The sequence below is a fragment of the Bombus fervidus genome, chromosome 3 (genome assembly GCF_041682495.2).
Source record: "Bombus fervidus isolate BK054 chromosome 3, iyBomFerv1, whole genome shotgun sequence".
In the NCBI taxonomy this organism is placed as follows: Eukaryota; Metazoa; Arthropoda; class Insecta; order Hymenoptera; family Apidae; genus Bombus; species Bombus fervidus.
The window spans coordinates 18775100-18796184 of NC_091519.1; the positions used below are offsets into that span (position 1 = coordinate 18775100).

A 21085-nucleotide genomic window follows, 5' to 3' on the forward strand; every position below is an offset into this window, starting at 1 on the left:
GACGAACGCGTTCGTCACTGGGAACTCCGTTGGCGGTACGACGAACCGAGATCGCGAATCGGAGAGTACGCGATTCAACGAAAAAGGAGTCAAAACCTCGGTAGATACGTGGTACGACTGGTTTTCTAATGCCACGGGTCGCCTACGCGAATCGCGAGCATCGCACGACACGCGGTTGCTCCGGTTTTCGGCTTATGTCACTTTGGCGAACGGACACGCGTAACCGCGATAGAATCTCCGAATCGGACGAGCAAGCTTCTTTTCCCTGTCCCGCGCCCTGTCCATCGCGGTTCGGTTTCTTTCAAAAAACTTTCACTCTCGGTCTCGGGCGCGCGTTTTACGCTCCTTCCACGAGATTTTACGTTCGCCGGTTTCGCGCAATTAGCATTCTTATTTTATTGGCGCGATTAGGTAAAGTCTCGGCCGGCTCGTTACTTCATCGAATTTCGCCACCGCGTAGCGCGCGCGCCTACAAATTTATACAAATCCGATAAGGAACAACTTTCGTCCTTAGCGGACCACCGTTCCTCGCGTTTGCACTCGCTCGTTCCAAGCCGAATGTTGAAACAGGCATGAAAAAAATGACTTTTGTTTGATTAACAAGATCGTATTGTCTTCGAAGCGTCGAGTGCGCGTTTAAGATCGTACGAATTCCTCGTCGTCCTCTCCGTTTTCGACAAACATCGCTCCGAGAGGTTTCGTTGAAATTCGACTTTTCCCCCTTTTCTCCCGTCCTCCTTCTCTTCCAGCGAAAAAAATTACCAGTTTCTTCAATTTTTCGTACATCCAGAGTTTATTATTAACGATGCATATATTATAAAAATAATACTTGTCTGTCTTGTCTCCGTTTCCGTGTCTTTTACATAATCGACGCCCGTACGTGTAAAATATTTCTATTTAATTTGATTTTTTTCTTTCGGAGAGAACATTAATCGCGAGCGTTTAATTACCATAATTGTTGGCGTAAAATTATTTCCCAATTAAACGAGTCGGAGAATGCAAGCAAATTGCGTACATCGTCTTTTCGTTTCGAACGTAGCACGATCGGCCGAGGAAACTCGACGATTCGTCCGATTCTTCGTCGAATTGTTCGCCTTTTCACTTTCGTTTGCCATTTTTCTTATTTTTTTCGACCGAACGAATTCTTACGATTTCTACGAATGGGCGATCGATTCGCAAGATAGAAGCGCTTTCGCTTTCCATTCTACGTAAAATACAAACTTGTTAAAAAAGTCACTGGACGAAAGAACGAACGTTCCTGTAAGTTTGCCGAACGTAAAAAAAAAATATATATAACGAAGGAGAGGATAGAGGAACGACGGAATAAGAGAGAAATAACGTAAACAGGATATGAAAGAATGGAAAAACAGAAATCCTGTCAAATTCTTAGAAATTAACGATCGCGATGGAATCGTCGTTAACGCAACTGGGAGGAAGATCAACTTTGTCCTGGACATCGTTGACGTAGTTACGCGTTGCTGGGACGCGACGGAGAAGCTTCCGAATCGACGCGACGACGTAAATGTCACGTTTCCGCTTCACCGAGACTCGTTTCATACGACTTTTTACAAATCTATTAACGCGAAGAAAAAAGTAACGATCGTCGCTTCTGTGTCGAACGCGAGGTTGTCGCATTGCCGCGCGTAACAACGCGATCTTAATTATCCTTTCTCGTATCTCGAACGCAATCCGTCGATGACACGGATCTTGGCGAGTTTCGTTTTCCTTCGAACGGCCACTCTCTTCCACCTGCTTTCTTCGTGAAAACACGAAAGTTTACATAATGGTCCTGACCATTTTGGAGTACAAGGACCTGATCCGCCAGTCAAATCTATCTAACGTGGTTACTCGTTCTCGAGCAGAGGTACGAATAATGTCAAGGACGCGCGTAAGATAGCCACGAATCGTGCCTTCGCAAGTTATTCGTGGAATGTCGCTTCGCCTATAATCCGCGTAGGTGAAAGATTTCCGTCGATTTTGCGACGTTTTGAAATTGAATTTTAGCGGCTATCAAGTACAAGAGGCGAGAACTATAACACGCGACAATCGCGATGATCGACGTTCGATCGAGCGTAGCAGGACACGGAGCTTCTTTGGCCCATGTACGGCTACGGCGAAACGTTTTTCCTTGCACCTTGAATCGTCGAGACAGCTCGAAGCGATAGCGAACCGGCGTTGCCGACCTCTTTTCCCTTAAATCGTCCAGCAAAAACTACAATAGCCGTGCAACGCGGACCTCGTATTCGAAGTAAGCACGATGTATCGTTCGATGTGCCGCAGATACGTTTAACATAAATTAATTTATGTGCGTCACAAGAGGAAAAAGTTTAGCGAATATACGCGTTTGTAACTCGTTCACAGCGTCCGTAATTCGAGCCATCGCGCAAACGGCTAATTCTACGTTTCGTATAGAACGCGGCGGGATATGGTCGAAGCGGCAGAAATTCTTTCATTATCGAGCTCGTCGTACGAGAGCCGACGTAACGTGGTTGTAGCCCGAGGCGCAACGTAATCCTTTTTCCAACCTATTCTTTCGTTTCTCGTTCTTTCGTACAAAAGGTTATCCGCCTCTCCGCGCTCCTCGCTTTTCTCCTTCTCGCGATTTCAAGCAACGACAGATGCGTGTCGTTCGATCCCGCCAATGCTTAGAATTTCTTGCACGCGTATGTCCAATCGCCAGTTAGAAATCGACTTTTCGACCTCTTCGCGTCTACCACGCAAACCTATGAAATATATCGACCGGTACTGGCTACGTACCAGTAGGGTACACGGTAGTTTCGATAAATAACGCGTCTTTGTAATACCGCATTGTGCAAACTGTTTACGCGACGATCGCGCTATTCTATTCTTTTCTCTCTTAGTTCTGGCTACGAGCAAACTATCGATAGATTGTTTATCCACGACCTCTTCCGATAACCATAGATCGTTCGCTGTGCTTTTTATACGCGAGCTTCCACGACATTGACTTCCAACTCTGATTTACCCGTTTTCCTTCGTTTTCTATATATATAAATGCTCGGACGAAAACATCAACGTCGAAAGTAACTTACGATGCAACCTCGTATCGTTAGCGATCAGAGTTGCGCGGTAGTACGCATATACGTACCAAGTTTTTGCTAGGAGAATGGCACGCGTAAATCGTTTCCAATGTTCTTTGATTCCGAAGCGCAACGATTACACGTCCGCTTCGTGAAAACATTCTGCTTGCAAAATTTGCCTTTTCCTTTTGCCAAAGAATATTCGCGATGAAAGTTCCACGGACGTTTAAACAGCGACGGTGATTAAATCGAGATGCAACGGCCTCTTAAACTTTGCGCCAATTGCTTGAAATTATGTCGTAAAAGAAAGGAACACAGGGTCGCTTCGATCGTACGCTGCGAGATATACCGTATACGAGGTGTACCAAAAAAAAAAAGAAAAAGAATGAAACAACAGTACTGATAAATTGGCGAAAACTATCGGCATATAATGCGCTGATACGTAATTGACCTTGGCAAACTTCCGGATAGAATTTCGATAGATCAAATTAAAAGAGTAACGATCACGTGGAAACTCGACCGACGTTTAGACTTTAACTTTTTAGCTGTCGCCATGTTTTTTTCGCCGTGCAGATTAAAGCGAAATGAAACTAATCGATATTAATTCGTATTAACGATACGACGAACGTTGGAAGATCGTTGTAAAAAGATCATCCATTTGCATTTCCGTTCGTCGTGCAACTACGCTACGCGAACAAACTTAAATTTTAAATGCTATCGACGTTGTTTTAACGTTTACTCGAACGGCGAAACTATTTATTTTGCGCTATTGACCGTTATCGACAATTCTCGAGACATTCCTACGTAGAGTACACGAAAAGAACTGGAAACGTCGAGTTTCAGCGTTTCTCGGAAAACGAGCATTTATTTTTCGTTATCGCGTTAACGTTACAATTTCGTATTTCCCCTCGTATCCAGATAAAACGTGGTGTTATTTCGAGTAACTCGGTATAACGCTGACAGTACAGAAGCGATACGAGAGGACGTTACTCTCAAATTTCGTTCACCTTCCCCCCTCTTTCACCCGTCGACGATAAATCGATTCGTACGCCGAATGCGATTTTTCCAACAAACGCGTCGCTTGCGCGTTTATCGCAAATGTATCGATTACGAGTCGCGTCCGATACAACTAACCTCTATCGATCTGAGCGTAGAAAGAAAGGAAAAAGTTTCGGTAAAGTTACGGTGGAACGTCTGGAATATTAGATTTTAGAGGTGTTAATACGTAGCTCTCGGTATCGATACAATCGAGTTATCGATACAACCGTTTTTACTGCAACGATCGTTGACCGTCCGATAGCCCGACTATGTCTACGGAGATCGAATATCGGAGACGTAAAATGGATTGTTGCGACTTTGGTCGCTTCGGACAAACGACGCTTTACGTTCTATTTCGTTGTTCTTTGAGGCGATTAAACGACTACTAAACGTCTCGCGGTGCGGCGATCGGATTAGTATCGCGCCATTGACCCGATTCAGATCGAAAGCTAAGACCGATCGATCGCCGGTTACGCGTATAGGAAAAAGTACTCGAATATGCCGAGTGGGACACCCTATAGATATGAAAATCGATATCGGCGTTGCGTCATGGTCGCTGCTCGACGGTCGACGGCGACCACCGTACATAGCGAGAACAGTCGTACAGGCAAAGGTTCGTACAGACAGTTTTTTATCGATATCTCGAAAACTGATAAATCTGGGAACCCAGAATTTTGTATCGCGAGTTCAGCCCTAGTTCAGTGAAATTTCGCGACGACGAACGAACGATAGAAATCGATGCCGGATTGAACACGGCCGCGCGCATCGTGACGTTTCTACGAAAGTAACGAGTACTCGGGACAGTGATCGGTATGGTGCAAAGGAGAAGTTGCGCGTTTTTTAAGGAATGCGTGAGGTCGTTATTAATACTCGTAGCACGAGTTGCACAATATTCGTAACTCGCGGTAAAAATGGCAATTTCGCGTTTCAGTCGGGTGTACGAAAAGATGTCGCTCGCAAAGGACGATCGCTTTCTAACCTAATTTTTATTTACACGGTGTCGTAGAACACCTTAGCGACCAACGACGTATCTCTCGGTACGGCGATTGGAAAAATCCTCTCGGAGGAAGATGTAGCCTCTTTGGCAACAAAGTAATAACGTTTCAAACTATTCGTTACGGCGATACGCAGCGACGTGGGGCAGACGACCGAATTAAATTCGTTATCGAGTCGGTAAGCAAAAATGGCGCGAGTCGAAGGAGAACTACGCTGAAAAATAAACAACCTTCGTTGTTCGTAGCTTCGCATTTTTGACGATACAAAAGTAAAATTCTAATTTTAACTTAATGTATAAATATACATATATATATTGGAAAATCCCCGATACTTTGATCTTTACAAGTTAACCGGATCGTAACTGTGCGAGATTCGCGATAACGAGTTTGGGCTCGAGGCGACAACTAGTCACCGAACGTAGCCGCGCTCACGGGATGAACGTTTTACCTAATAGAGGTATAGAATAATCGTATAGCTGTCCTTAAAAAGAAATAGTCGTAGCGACGCTCGACGGTAAACGTTCCAATGGTCTTTGCCCCGTGGCTCGCCGTACACGGACCCTATTCCTCGGGCACCACGATTAAGCTAGCCCGAGGACCCGCTATATATCTTGGGATTATTTAGTTAACCAAGGCCCTTCAAACGGACGAACAGTCTTTGTTCCAGCAGTCCTTAAGTCCACCACCCGCTACGAACGACGCTTCCCGCTAGCAACGTTCTCTCGAAGGCGGCCAACGTTCTTCTCTAACCACAAATATAGAAATTAACCATTTCGCTCGCTTTCCGGGCGAAGGTTTTCCTCGACGAATCCGACGATGTCGTACCCTTAGGCACAGTCCGTCGTAGTTTTCCTCTGCCGCATCATCGCGACGGAAGACATATTTTCTCGTGCGACCTCGCCGCCAAGAAAAAAACAACGTTTTTACGATCAGCGAATACTTTGCGTTTTCAATAAAAAGTCAGACTTAGACTTTGGAGGAAAGCACATTACGCTATCCCGTTAACCGCGGATTTTTTATCGAACCCAAAACCATTGTCGTTGGTGTCTAATCACCGCGGTTACTCGTCGATTCTGTAATACTTACGCTTGTGCTAATCGACATTACCTCCATTGTATAACAGCGTCGGCTAATTCCACAGAATATTCATTGCACGTTCCTAATTCTAATTATAATGCGAACTCGACGTATATATATATATTCTTTTTTCGTGCGCACAAATAAAAAGAGTTAACGACGACTGATACAAAAAAAAATTGGTTGTAAATCATCGATATATGCGGCTTGAAATCAGTAATTCAAATTATTACGAAACACGTTCTGGCAACAACATCGTTGCAAGAACCAACGATGCGGTCGGCGTATTCTTTTCTTTTTTTTTTCTTTAGTTTTTCATATTTTTCTCTGCGACTCGTTCGTTCCTGCAGACGCGTCGTCGACGTATGACTGCGAAATAAGAAGATCGGAAACGAATGACGAAGAATAGATCGAAAATCGGACGTCGTAGGATCGGAGAAACGAAAGAATTACGACATAGCGTAGAAAGTAGATAAATCCGTAAGAAAAGGTGGAATGGCTGGATCTAAAACGCGAAAAAAGAAGGACGAGCAGCAAGCCTTTCACGAACGAAGCCAGTTGTTTCTTCGTGTCGCATCCTATTACGTTCGGTGGTACGGATCCACGTTTGTTTTCATTTAGACGTAACAGAAGCGAGTTACGTTGTGAAAGCGTTCGCATAACGCTCGGAGTAAAACGAGCGCCGGTATGTACGAACGGATGTTAAGTCAGAGCCGTGGATCTGTCCACGACGGAGAAAGTAAGCCGTTTCCTCTTCCTGGTTCGCGTAGATCAATTTTTCCTCGATACGTTCATTGATAATCCGCGACGACAACACCGACGCGAACTTTCGCTCCGTTTACTCCTTTCTTTTTTCGTTTTATCGCGTTCTCGTTTCGTCGAAATTTCCTAAAGGAAAACATGGAAACCGAAACACACGCGATTCGTTCAAAGTTACCTTGAACCTCGAGCAACGGAACGTGCCACTTTCGTCGCGTCTTTCCGTGTAACCGTTGTCCGATCGACGGACGCGGCGTCGTTCAGATTCTTGGTCAAAGATCAACGAGTTCGTAATCTGTAGTCGACGAACGCGCGACGTCTTTGACGTTTGAAAAATTGTCGAATCTTCGTCGATCCATCGTCTCGGTTCTTTCTAATCTCGCCATTTACGAGTCAAAGTCGATTCAATGGCCACCGTATCTAATTGCACGCGCGTTTGTACGAGGCCGAAACCTCGAACGGTTTTGTTCGCTCCGTTGGTCCACGTATCATCGGTGGAAATGTTAGTCCATTGGGAAAACGGTGCATCAGGTAGAACGAAAATTATGAGATAACGGGGAAAGTGGCTTGGGATAAAACAACACCGATGACTTCTGATTTTCAATGTATTATTATCAGCACATGATAGTTTCGCATCCATCTCACAAAGTAAGAATCAGACAAAACGTCAACAATCATAAATAAGAAACAAAAAAGAAAAAAGAAGAAGAAACGGACGTTACAGGCCGCCGGAGAGTCGCGTTCTAAAAGTCAGCTTTTAACGTCAAAAGAGTAGTACTCGTTCGTGTAATATAATTCGTAATACAGAGGCGACTCAACGAGTAATCGTTACAATATTAGAAAATATCACAACGTCAATATCTGGCGGGTGTTTTTCGCGCGACTTCTGCACGGAGAAAGAAGAAAAACGACGCTTAAATGTAAAGGCCGTACGGTCCAAGGTAATAAGGGAATAAAGAAAGAAAGAAAGAAAGAAAGGAACGCGTCGTCCGATATACGTGCGAGAGAGAGACGCGCGTCTTTTATCTCGAACCCTGCGGAGAGTCTTGAGAATTTCCACCGGGCAGAAAACGAACGCTCGTCGATTTCGTGCCTCTGGAAGCACAAAGAACCGCGTGGTGCCTGTCGCGTTACAAAAAACCGGACCGAGCTAACAAAACGTATTAGAAACGCGCGTTCCTACGAAAACTGGTTCTTCGAATACGAAGGACTTCTTTTCTTCGCAGGGGAGAACGTAACGGCGCGAAATCGACGCCGATGAAGTCACGTACCCCCGCGACGTTCTCAGCCTGACTTTAGACCTCGACACACCTTGGTCTTCGACGCGTATTTCGCGCGATTGGGACACGAGACAGCGAACCAACCGCTCGATGATCGCACCGTGGACTTCGAGGTGAAACGATACCACGCTCGTTTCGCTTCGCGTGTCCGCACTCGGTCGACTGGAATAAATTAAAAGAACATCCACGACGCGAGCGAAGAGCAACGCGGATAGGCAGAACCGTGGAGGAATTTGCGCGGCGCACGGGTACGAGGATCGCCGGTCGCCGAACAGCGTGCGTCTTTTTAAATAAAAATTTGTCTCCGCATCGACGTACCTTGAAAAAATAGTGTACGACGCGCGTACCGTTCGGCGACTCGGGAACGGCGTGACACGATAATCGTAGGGAAATCGGACGAGCATCGGAGAAGAATATCGCGGCAAACAACGTAATGGAAAACAAGTAGAAACGGAATGATCGTAGAGGAGGAAGGACGACGGAGTTACGGGCTCCCGATTACCAGTTTCGTTCGACGTCGATTAGTCGCGCTTGCTTGCGTTGGTCAGACAATTTTTTTTCGTACCGTTCGATAGACGATTTACGTTATCGTAGGAAATGGCAGGAAGTGCGACGGAACTCTTACGCGTCGTTTAAGTAATATCGGTTTTTTCGTTAAGTAATACGTTATCGCGTCGCTCTGTAACGTCCGTGACATATCTCGCTGTTGCGGCGTTCGATCGGATCAAACTGTATCGAATAAATCACTTTCCAAGCTTGGAATTTCCACTTGGCGACTTACACGCGAGCCCGTAATATCCATGACAAAGTAGAAAAAGTAGGGAATCGTGGACAGTGATCGTAGCGATACGCGCGTTAGCGAAAAACAAGCGTAGGCGCGAATACTGTTGGTTCGTCTTATCGAGAACGTCGAAGATATTTCAAACTATGAAACGCGAGTCGAGCTAAAATAAAATAAAATTGCAGCACGAGGACGATGGAACGGTTAAAATTAGCCAAGAGCTATCCGGCTCTGGAAGCTTGTATAAAATAGAGACGAGAAACAAAGAGGCTAGACTTTCTTTTTAAAGCGAAAGCTTTTGATTTTTGCGCGCACGATTGCTACACCTTCGCGCTTGTCTTAATCGTTACTTTTTCTGCTTCGTTTCTTTACTTAGTTCGTTAGTCTATCGGCGAAATGGAGCGGCTGATCGCAAGGCGCCGCACGTAGCAAACAAGGAGCAACTTTTTCCCTTCTTCTCCCCTTTCTTCTTCCTCTGGTTTTCTTTTCGACGGTTTCCTCGTTCCTCCTTGCGTACCGCAATTCATTCGCCGTCTTTCTCTCCGTCTCTCTACGAGTCTCGTTCACGCTCGACGTATTCAGGCACGCTTATGTACACAAAACGTTATCGTCTTCTCGCTTCTTGCCGTTTTTCTTCGTAGACGACGCGCGACGAACTTTCGCCGACGCCGTCCGCGCCCGGTACCCTAGCAGTTACAGGTAATTCGAGTAATCGAGGGAGAGGACGAACGTACGTAACATCAGCCGTTTACCTACGTAACAATTACTACCGCTCTATATACAACGAATCACTAACGCGGTCGCCGATCGCACCAGATAACCAAAAAATCAAACTCCAGCTTCCTTCTTCGTCTTTCTTCCTTCCTTCCTTCCTTCCTTCCTTCCTTCCTTTCTTCCTTTCTTCGTTCTATGCGTTTCATTCCTCTGTTTTCGCTTCGTATCTCTGGCTTAACGGGATAGCGGAAAAGGTACGAGGACGAGAATACGACAATTATAGAGTAATATCACGGAAAACTGTCCAGCCTCGAAAATTAAATAATGTGGCACTTGATGAATCTCGTTTCGCCGATTCCAAGTGTCTCGTACAATGGAATCTCCTCTCGCGACGGAGAGGAGGAAACGACGCTCTTTTCTCTCTCTCTCTCTCTCTCTCTCAGTCTTTCTCATACACGCAACGTTTCAAGCACGCATACGCAAAAGGTCGCATACGCGAACGAGAGCAAAAAAGAAACAAGAAGGAAAAGAAAGGAGCCGGCGTAGAGGCTACAAAGTACAGACCCGTCGCGACAAAATTCGATTCGCGAGAATATATTAGACGGAAATACGTACTACAAAGTGGAGTTAAATCCATGAATAAAAATAAATACATCATCGAAACACCGACGAAGACGTCCGACGCGGAATTCGTTCGGTTCGAGCGAACCAACTGAACGACAGAACGCTATATATTTGTATATCTATATATATATATATACACACACACACAAACGCGCGCACACATGACATATATAGATGTACATATGTGCGTGTATATATATATATATATGAATATATGTACATACGAAACGCTTGTATCCTTAAACGATAGAAAAACTCGACGAAAAGGAAAAGTATAGCCGAAATGAATCGTTCGAAAATGTTTTTTGTACGTTAGCGCGCGTGCAGCGATTCTACGCTGACGAGACTCGCGTTTTCTCTTACTTTATATTTTTTAAACGTTGCCAGACATCGAGTCCTCTCGAGGATCGAAACGAACGCGCGTATTTCGGTCCGTTTTATAGTATACTGCACGGTCGTCTACGCGAACGACAAAGGAACCGTGAACACAGGTAGAAAAAAAGAAGCGCATCGTTCAACGCTACTCGACGTCGAACGATTTTAACGTTACACATTGAGCTCTCTCTCTCTCTCTCTCTCTCTTTCTCTCTTTTTCATTCTTCTCGCACATCGATGCGCGCTTTCTAATACGCTATCTCCGATCTCTGTCAAAAACTATTCTTTTTTCTCTCTTTTTTTCGTTTAATTACGTAAACAACGCTTTTCGATTTCCTCTCGAAGCACGGTCGACGAGAAGAAAATTCAAAAAATAAAAAATAAAAAAAAAGAAAAGAAAAGGGAAAAAGAGGAAACGTTTTGTATTGTGCTTCGACTTGGCGGAAGAGAATACGCGTCGCGTGGTCGAGTCGCGTGCACCCGTGCACCGGTTTTCATCGACGAAGCGTCCTATACGACTCGTCGCGTCTAATTACCACGGGTTTACCGATCACCGCGAGATTAGTTCCATAAATTTCGACTCGACGTATAAAAAAGAAAGATTTAGCAACGTTTTGAGCGCAAAGGACGATCGATCGGGTTACCGGTACGACGTACGAGAAGCGCAAAGCGTCGAACGCCGATAAGGCGGATAGGCGACCGAAACGAATAATTTAGATAGGAGATGGAGGTGCACCGGCGTTAGTCCATGGTCGCCGCGTTCACCGTCCTCTCGACGATTCCCTCGTCCAGCTTCGTTGTCCTCGCAACTACCGGGGCTCGTAGGCCTCGTAGACGAGCTCTGGCACCAGGGCCAGCGAAAACGTAGCGCTGGCCTGTCTCGCGTACTGTCTTCTCGCCGCGATAGCTTCGTGTTACCTATTATTCTCTTCCATCACCACCTGCTTGAACACACCCGCGGGCATCTGACTTTTGATCTCGTGGCTACCGAGCGCGGTTGTCCCGTCTTTCGCTATGAATAGTTGGAGTCCGGTTGCTACAAACATCGATAATCGGAAACATCAGAGATCAGGCATTAGATACACGACGTTTAAAAATGTAAAAAGCAAAGTAGTCAATAGTTTTTTTTTTCCCGTAGACTCGATTATGTTGTTTGCATTACGTCTTGTTGACGTCGAAAAACCAATTACGTTTAATCGATCAATTATAACTTTTTATGTCGCGTTTCAACGACCATTCGTATTCGCCGATTAAAAAACGAGAACGAGGTCGAGCACGAAATCGAACAGAGGGTGTAACGTACTCTCGGAGCTCTCGAGATCCGTCTGCTCCAAGTTCGTTGCTTTGATCAGTTCGTCGATCAGGGAATCCGGGTTTGGCCTGGTCACCTCGACCCTGCACAGGATCGGATTTCCCGCGCCATCCTCCGCTTTTTTCCTACGCTCCAACGCCGCCTTTGCTCGGTCCAAAGATCCCGTTTCGCTGAGACCGGAACCACCGGAAGGATTTCTAGGGAACAGACGAATCAACGATTACCATACACGATTTTTCTCTTCCTTCTCGATGTTTCAATTTCTGCCGTTTCGAGCACCGGCACGGAATAATACGCCTCTTCTTTCCGTTTCCTCTTAGATTTTCCAAGAAGCAAATCGCCGCAGAGGACATAGTCTTCGGTCGGACGATGAACAAAAAAAAAAAAAAAAGGAGGAAAAAAAAAGAAGAAAACAAGATCATCCGACCATGAATGGTATTGAGACAAAGTTAATAAATATTCATTATCGCTCCTAAGAAACACGGTCCTTGGATCCTTTACGATTTTACGACAGCGTCGGCTTTCGTAAAAATGGCAATTCCGTGCCAGCGCTCGTCCTCCTCGCGGGATAATTGGACACGAATAATTTCCACGACCACACCTCGTGCAAAAACATCGTTACGTTCGATACAAAGATCAAGGAACACACGAGAGCTGTTGTTGCTACGACGCTAACGAAACAAAAGCAAAGGTCAAAAGCGAGTGACCGGTTTTTGAACGGGTCTCGTAACGATCGAATACGGTGGACGTTTTGGGACGAGGCTGATAGATGAGAGCAAGCGAAACAGGAAAGTGTGTATCAAGCGGCGAAACTGCTAATTTTTATGATCGAATATGTGCCAAAGTGAATATATGCTGGGTTCGCATGCAACAAGCCAATCGTCGCCGGATCGACGTTACGTTACGAATCGAACCGGCGAATCGAACCAACTCTATTCAAAAAACGCCGTTCTTGCGCTCTCTTTGCTTTTCGCTGAATTAATTTACACAAAAGCGATCGGAGAAGTCGACGAATTTGCTGCACGGTATATAAACCTTACGGACGTCGCATATTCGATATTTTAAATGTCAGAGATTCTTTACAAGGTGAAATCTGCTTATAGACATGTCTGAGTTACGCAAGTGCGCTTGCACTTTTTCCTCGGTAAAATTACAAAATATCGTAATTGTAACGGATGAGAACGAACGCCGATAGTTTCACGCGAGATATACGACCCGAGCGGTTCTTTCCATCGCGGGAAAACGGTCGATCGATCAGGATTAACAGGCAACTTGGTCTAATGAAATTACATCTTTATATCGTTTACAACTGATAAAAAATATACGTGCAAAAAAAGTGATTACGAGTATCAGTAGCATCGAATCGATGGAAAGGTTTTTTTCTCGATCGAAGCACAGCAGACAGAGGAAACGCGTTTAAAAGTTGCCAAAGCTCGTTCGCTCTTTAAGTTGGATTTGAAATTTCAAAAATGATTGTCTAATAGTTGTTCTAGTAATTCTAGAAGTTTCGCAGACGGACATGTGGAGACATCGACGCAATACGTTTGCGTATGTTTCTACGTAGTCGTTCAACGCCGTTCGTTGAAAACGTAAAAAATTCAGCCAGAGTATTAGATGGCGTTTCTTTTTTTTTTTTTTTTGTAACGATCGAATTAAACTCATTAAATATCGCATAAATCAAGTTTACGTAATTGTTTTTCTCGTATTTGTCCGTAATCTCGCTGAATCATGACTTTATGCAAACGTACGTGACACTCGTTTGTCATTTTGTACGTTTAGCCTGCGTTGCTTTATGGAACAGCGGCTAAAAAATTGTAATTCCGATACTCGAAACACGCTCCGAATTTCGCAATTGCGTCGTGGAACGGACGGGCACTTCCTTGATTTCGATATTAAGGCGTCGACGTCGTCTGTCTCCACGTGTCCGCGAGTCGCGTCGAAAGTGCAAAGCGAGAAACAGAGAGAGAGAGAGAGAGAGAGAGAGAGAGAGAAATACAGAGACCAGACAAAATGAGAAAAGAAAAGAAAAACGAAGAGAATTAAGACGAAAGCATGGACTGACGGTGGGGTTATGCTGTTTCGGTGCTGGGAGCTCGGTGGAGCGACTTCCGGTACCCCTAAGGAGGACTCCTCGGAGTCCGCTGGGCTGGTGGCGACCGTAGCCAGCTTGCCCCCCGCCCCGTCCAGCAACTTCCGGTGACTTCCGCCGATACCCCTGCAAGGATTCACAAAGCCATCCAAACTGCAAGGAAAGCTACACCTCCTCTCATCCTTCGTTCAAGTTACTCGCTTCATCCCCCTATTTTCTTTCGTTTTCCCTTTTTCCCTATACCCGTTCACCTCCTCGGTGTTTCTTCGATGTACGTCGCGCACGTTTCCGCGGTCGCAGCTACCTTTTCCTCCAAAATCGTTCATCGTCCAACCGATTACGTCGGTTTATTCGTAGCTATCGTTAGATAGCAAGTCGAGAGTAGCGTTTCGACTGCGGAAGCGTTCGACGAAATACATCTTGTCGATATTGCTCGATCGCTCGAGATCATCGTGATCGCTTTATCAACGGATCGTTTACGACGCTTTTCTACGACGGCCGGTTTTTCTATGACACGCAACTGTCAACGATCCATCTTTCGGCCGACCGATATATTCTTCTTTCTCCGCAATTAGCAAACAACGAGAAGCAGAAATTTCGATCCAAACGTTTTCACCGAAACAGTCCCTTCGAGCGTGTTTAACGAAACGCTGTTTCAATGTCCTTCTTCTAGTACGTACGTCGTGTTCAAGTACAGTTGCGCTTCCTGTAAACTTTTACGCGCGAGAGATCAGAGAGAAGAACGTCTTACGATTGTACGATACTAAAATCGCAGTTAACGAACAGGCACAGCGTACACGCCGCTCGTTAGAATCGTCGAATTTTAGCATCCGTAGAGGGAAACTCGGGCGATCGAGGAAGCGAAGCGAAAGCTGATGTCGCAGCGAGTGTATCTAACGGTGTTCGTCCGATGCCTTGTCGATAGAACGTTACATGAATCGGAATGCCTGTGACGTTGAGTGTGGTTAATTTCGAGCATCGTTTCGAGGAAACGTAACGACACGATAAAGAAAATATGCCGAGAGAGAAAAGGACCTAATAACGCGTACGTGCTAAAAATACACGACGAGAGTTTACGTAAAAACATATAATTGCGATAAATTATAAAAAGAACAAAAGCGTGTGCTCGTGACCGAACGAATCGAAAAAGGCGCAGGGAGAAAAGAACCGCCGAGATACTACGACGTACGATTCGGATTTTCGATGGTCGGTCCTTTTAAACGAACGATATCCAATACCAGACATTGTCGATTTAAAAGAACGTACTCGTGTATATGCAGAGAAATCGAGTTGACGCGTTCGACGATTAGCGCAGGTTGCTCGCGCAAAACCTATGAAACTACGGTAGGCCGGTTAAACGCAGAAGAACGAGCAGAGGGAGTGATAAAACAGATCGGACGCAGAAAATCATCGAACGGAAGGACAGGGGGATTTAATTAAAAACAATTATAACAGAGAAAGTGGCTGATGAATGAAACCTACCTGAGGGTCTGAGCGGTCGTCGCGGAACGTAGCGAGGCTCTGGGGTTATCGGGCCTATGAAGGGGATCGGGAGAGGATACGGCTCTGGCCTGGTCAACCAGCCGCAAAACCGGGCTGGTCTTGCCTTTCTCGATGCAGTCGCAGGTTTTCGAGATACTTCTCCAACCTGGCTGACCGATTCTCGGTTTCGCGGTCGGCACGATCACGCTGTTACATCGTTCGTTCCGCTCGTTCGTCGCCGAATTCGTCGCGTTACGTTCGTTTTGCGCGTCGAAGCTGTTCCTCTCGACGTTCTTTCGCAAGTGTCGCGGCACGTCCTGTGGTCCAGGCACTTTGAACACGCCGGCGTCGTTACCGGCGTTTTCGTTAACGCGACTGTTGTCGCTCGAAACGACGCCGTTCTTCGATCGATTCGTTTCGCTTTGGTCGTTCGATAGAGGAACGGCTGCTATACTCGATCTTAGAGGATTCCGCGCGATCGATCTTCCCTCGCGTGACGAAAGGGGGCTGGACATAGACCAGAACCTATTTCGTGGGTCCAGCAGCATCGAGGAAGACGAGGACGGGGATTCTGAGTCGAGAGAGGTCTCGGGTCTGGCAGGCTGCTGGCTCGAGGACTTTTGGGAGACATTGGGGATACGTGGAGCCCATACCGGCCAGGAGGGTGACCTATAAAGATCACAACACAAATATTCAAGCATGCAAAAATAATAATAAACTCATATACAGTATGAAGTAGAGACGAAAATGGGAAGATGTGGGAGACGTAAAAAAAAAAAAAAAAAAAAAAAAAAAATAAAAATAAAAATATATATCTGGCAAGAGAGAAAATCCAGAGTCTCAAGAAAGTAACAAAAAGAAAAAAAAAAAAAAGAAAAAAGAAATAGATCTAACGTTTCCCTCGTAAATCGTTATCGATGCCTTCTTGTTAACAACCGTTCAACGAACACGTGCTAAGATGACAAGAGTCCGAGTAGTAAGTTCGGTAGAAGAGTAGAGAGAATTCGATGGCGTACGTGTCGATGTTTCTTTTGTTAAGTGGCAAGCATCGAAACTTCTCCGAAGAGAAATTTCTAGAAAGTTACCGATAATGAAATTTGAAAAGATTCTGTCGAAAGATTCGATTAAAATATAGACGTAAGCGTAGAGTTCGAAAGCAAAATCGCAAGCGCGACGGGCATGGTATTTAGTGGCGCGCGATTGAAGAAATTGTTAGTAAATGTTAGAGGGTGATGTTCTTGGTTGCGTTCTTACTCGAGGGAGATATCCCGCGACTCGTACAAACAACTGTATTTCTGTTACGAGATTCCTCTTACTCGATCCCAAATAAAATACCATGCGCACTTATCGTCCAAGTAAAACCAAAAAGACGGTTAGAAACACGCTGATCGCGACAATGTCTATCGAACGTCGGGGCAAAACGGTTTTCAAAGTAACGAAATAAAAAAAAAAAAAGAAAAAAAAATAAATAAAAAAAAAAAAAGAAAGAAAACGATTCGTTTGAAAGAGATCGACGGAGCGAAGACACGTTCGACGAAAATGGTAGGACGAGTATCGAAGCGATTACCGAGACGCGAAAAGTATTCGACGAGTACTTAGTTACAAAAAGATTCGAGAAGAGAACTCTGGACATCGGATCGGGGCTTAATTTCTCTTTCTTCGCTTGAAATTGCCGAATCTACGTCTCGTTTATCCTGAACAAGAGTTTTCTATCGTTTGCGTATTTTTCTGTCTCGTTTGTCATCCTTGGGCGACCGCGTGGCCTTACCTAATGTGGCCACTGTCACCACTACTGCTCTGCCTACTGTGTTGACTATGCGAATTTAAAGATCCATAGCCGGAGCCTTTGCTTAGCTGGCTGGTGTTGCTGCTATTGCGAGAATGACCCGACTCTGTGTGCGCTTCGGTTAGAGTCTCCACTGGAAGAGCCGACGGTACGATCTCGCTTAGGGTCATTGGATCGTAGGACTCCGCTCCACTGAGAAGCTCTGAAAAACCAACGCCGTGTTAACCATTCGTCAACCGTAAAAACCGCACCACCCATTACCATCCTCGTTCCTGTCATGTTCTCTCACCGAGTTTCGCTTCTCTATCGTTCGTCCGTTCGAATCGTCGTTCTTCGTTTATTCTACTCGATTTTGTTCGATTCGACGAAAGAACATGAAAAGACGGTGAAATATAAGATTCATTCGTTACCCGAGGAAAAGAGGGCAGGCCTCTTTTTGGGAAGACTACCAAAACCGCTGCTAGCACTAGCTATACTTCCAGCTAACGAACCAGTGGATACGTAATCTTCTCGATTGGTACACCTCTCGGATGCAGTTTCGTCCGTCGTCACACCGGAAACACCTGGCACGCCAGGTACTGCGAGCTGCGTTTGCTTCAACGACGGAGACGGCCTACAAAATGCGATTCAGCTTTCGTCACTCCGTCTAACCGCAGGTACACGATTGTCGAGTTTAATCGTTGGATTACAACTTACACTTTAAACAGAATATCTCCCGACAGCATGTTCATCTTGATGGCAACGCGTAACATGGAATTGTCCTGTCTGTGTCTGGAGTCGTAGCCTTCCAGAAGATACCTCGTTCTGCAGAGTCCAGCTCCTGCGAATTCGGCGAGGTTCAGGTCGGTGAATCCTAGCTTCTGGAAGGACCTGCCTCCCTTCAATTCCTACGAGAATAATCTATCGTTAGAACAGGTAGAAAAGGGAAACGCTTAGGCAAGTTTAAACGAGTCACCTTTCTCACGGATATCCTTAAAATACACGGGTCGAGAACACCGGTGGACGCATTGGCACTCATCTTGCATAGAAACCCGAATTTAGCGTCCCATCTGACGGTATGCTCCTGTACTTCCTCCCTGAAACGAAAAAGAAACACATGAGTATAGGTGCAGAAATAGGACGGTCGTGAAACTTAATTGCATTTTCATTTGCTACGCGGTTAGGAGCGACGTTGTAAAGCGAACGAATTTCGGTGGCTCGTGGAACAAAGGGATTAAACGAAATTCACGGTCAACGATGATTCACGGTCTCGCGCAGGACACCGCTGATCTGGCGAGTTCTCACCGGGATCTACCGACCAGTCGTTTAAATGAATATTCAGACCACTTTGCTTCCGGTAAGGGAACATCCGCTCGGCGGTCGCGTCATCGTCACGTATCGAATCGTACAAAGGGTTGAATTATGTGTCGTCGTTGCTTGTGTCTCGCTCGACGAATTCCATATAAGTCGCGATGCAAGTACGCGTAGAATCAAAGCTAGAAAGTACTAAAGTATAAGTGTTTGGCGAGTAGCGTGTGATAAACCAGCCCTCTTATTCTATTTTCATTCGAGGACAGAGAATTCTGTCTCTCGATGGCCTTCGGTCGAGTCGTTGCAATCGAACTAGATAGATAAAGATATATACAGTGTGCGCGGTGTTACGTTTCACGATCAATTGCATTACCTATGCAAATTACGGAGAAAGAAGAAGAAAGTTGCTCGGCCTGTTACGAAATGCAAATTCTCGAATAATAACGATTTTACGATACGCCGTTCCGATGGAAGATAAATACAACGGGGTTTTCGTGGATTTCCCGATTCGCTTCGCGCTGCTTTCGAGCACCCTCCCCGACTCGTAAACGCCATCCACGCCACACGCACCCTCCTCGCTCGTCGAGAGCCACCGTCGTCGTATCGACCTTGCGTGGCGAGTAGAAAAACTTCCGAGAAACAAAACGCTGTCGAGGAGAATGAAACGGCAAAGGCACTCCGCAAGATGCGTGGTCGTCATCCTGTCGAACGATGGAAATACCGAATCGTACTCGAAGTTTTCCCGGAATCGACCAACGAATGACCAACATCGTTGCCTGTAAACGCATCGGTCGATCGTGTGTGTACGTTCGTTGCACGGATTTCACTCGTTAACGAGATCGCGCGGCTCAGCGGGTTTAGTCCCTCTTAGTCCACTGTTAACCGGATACGCGTATCCTGGAGGCTGGAAAAGTCAGCCTGTTGTCGCTTTTAGTTGCTACGAATTCGCCAACAGATTTTATCAAATATCTGGCAATTAATCGCGATGAATATTTTCCTCTTTCGCGAGGAAAAGTAGTAGCAGCTACTGCAGCACTCAAAGAATAAATAGTACTTGGCAAAGGAAGCGGAAGATCGATGATCGAGTAAAAATGTCTTAGCTTGGTCACGCGTAATTTCTTTTTTAAACGAACTTCCGTTGACCGGAAGGAAGGCGCGTAGACGAGATGAACGGAGCGTGCCACGTGTAATTTTCGAAAGTTTCGAAGAAACGTGCATCCTGTCGCGATTAAATGTCGGATAGTGGGTTATAGGGGCAGGACGCGAGCAATGACGCGGCCTGCTGATAACCGATAACGAATCAAACGCGTGGTCGTTTTCCTTGTTGTTCTCGCAACGGTCTGATCACGCAACGTGTCCGATTCGTCGACTCGGCACACGACCAAAATTTTCAAACGCGATCGACGAAATACGAGAGAGGCCCGAGCTAATCATCGAAGCAACGTTTTCAAAATAATCGAACCGCGATCGTCCGCTAGCGTATAATTTCACGGTCACAATGTGCAAGGTTAATTACGTTTAACGATCGTACGGAGCATAAGAATTGCAGATAAGCCGACGGGTAGTCGTCGGAGAAACTGGGCCAGCGAATCGCCGAGAAAATTCGAGTCCTCGGTCGTCTCGCGTTTTCACCAAGGTGTCGAGATTTACCTTCCACCCCCGCGCAACGTCCCTTTCGTCTTTAGCTCGATCAAAGGAGCCACTATTATACAGCGGAAGAAAAGGATTTGCCACGAACTACGAACGTGACGAGGCATCCGGTCGAGGAATTACGATCACGTAGGCTACCGGCAAAAGCGTTCACGAGCCCCTGAATATCGATATAACAAGACCGACCTCCTCTCACCTTTCTCGATGACGAGGACGAGAAAGAAGAAGCTTCGTAACCCTGGCCGAGCCACGCTCCGTATCACGATATCAGCCGACCCTAATTCCGTCATACTTTTTATCCGCCTCTGCTGAACGGCCTGCCGTAAACTTTCGCGATACCGCGAGTTAAACGCGGATCGTATCTCGCGACGAGCGTAATTTCACGCGCGAAAATCGACGAATAAATTTCGTCTTTTGCGTTTATCCGCCGGATCGCTAACTCGGCTCTGTGATCCAACGAACAACGAGCAGTCGTTGCGATTACGCTGTTGTTCGGCCCTGAAATCTATCTTTTCCTCTTCCCGGAGATGGGAAGGAACGCGAAGCAGAATCGACTTTTCTTCACGGATTCCGACGAAAAGTCCCCTAGCGATACTTTTCTTAGGATTACGTCCTAACAGAGGCTCGAGTAGCTATCTGATATAACGTACAGAATCGTCTCCAACGAAGGCTTTTCGTTTCTCTCGATAAATTCAAGAATCGAAGGGTAATCAGAAAGTTCGTTGAATTTAACGAGACTAGGTACTTTGCTTTGTTAGGGATCGGATGAACCGGCGATCGTTCTTCCTCGCTGTC

General features: G+C 45.8%; 1 protein-coding gene across 4 annotated transcripts in view; it reads right to left on the reverse strand.

Moving 5' to 3' along the window:
• Window positions 1-10870: 10870 nt before the first annotated feature.
• LOC139998423 (early estrogen-induced gene 1 protein) overlaps window positions 10871-21085 on the reverse strand; it is a 45083-nt gene continuing 34868 nt past the window's right edge. For 2 of the 4 annotated variants that reach the window (XM_072022933.1, XM_072022934.1), the window contains 8 exons: window positions 18306-18426; window positions 18047-18237; window positions 17761-17963; window positions 17333-17552; window positions 15565-16233; window positions 14056-14208; window positions 11985-12190; window positions 10871-11717 (listed from right to left, as the gene is read on the reverse strand). In XM_072022933.1, coding sequence (XP_071879034.1) covers window positions 11596-11717; window positions 11985-12190; window positions 14056-14208; window positions 15565-16233; window positions 17333-17552; window positions 17761-17963; window positions 18047-18237; window positions 18306-18426 — 1885 coding nt within the window. In that variant the 3' untranslated portion in view covers window positions 10871-11595. The remainder of the gene's footprint in view (window positions 11718-11984; window positions 12191-14055; window positions 14209-15564; window positions 16234-17332; window positions 17553-17760; window positions 17964-18046; window positions 18238-18305; window positions 18427-21085) is intronic. The other 2 variants (XM_072022936.1, XM_072022935.1) reach the window with 2 other exon arrangements.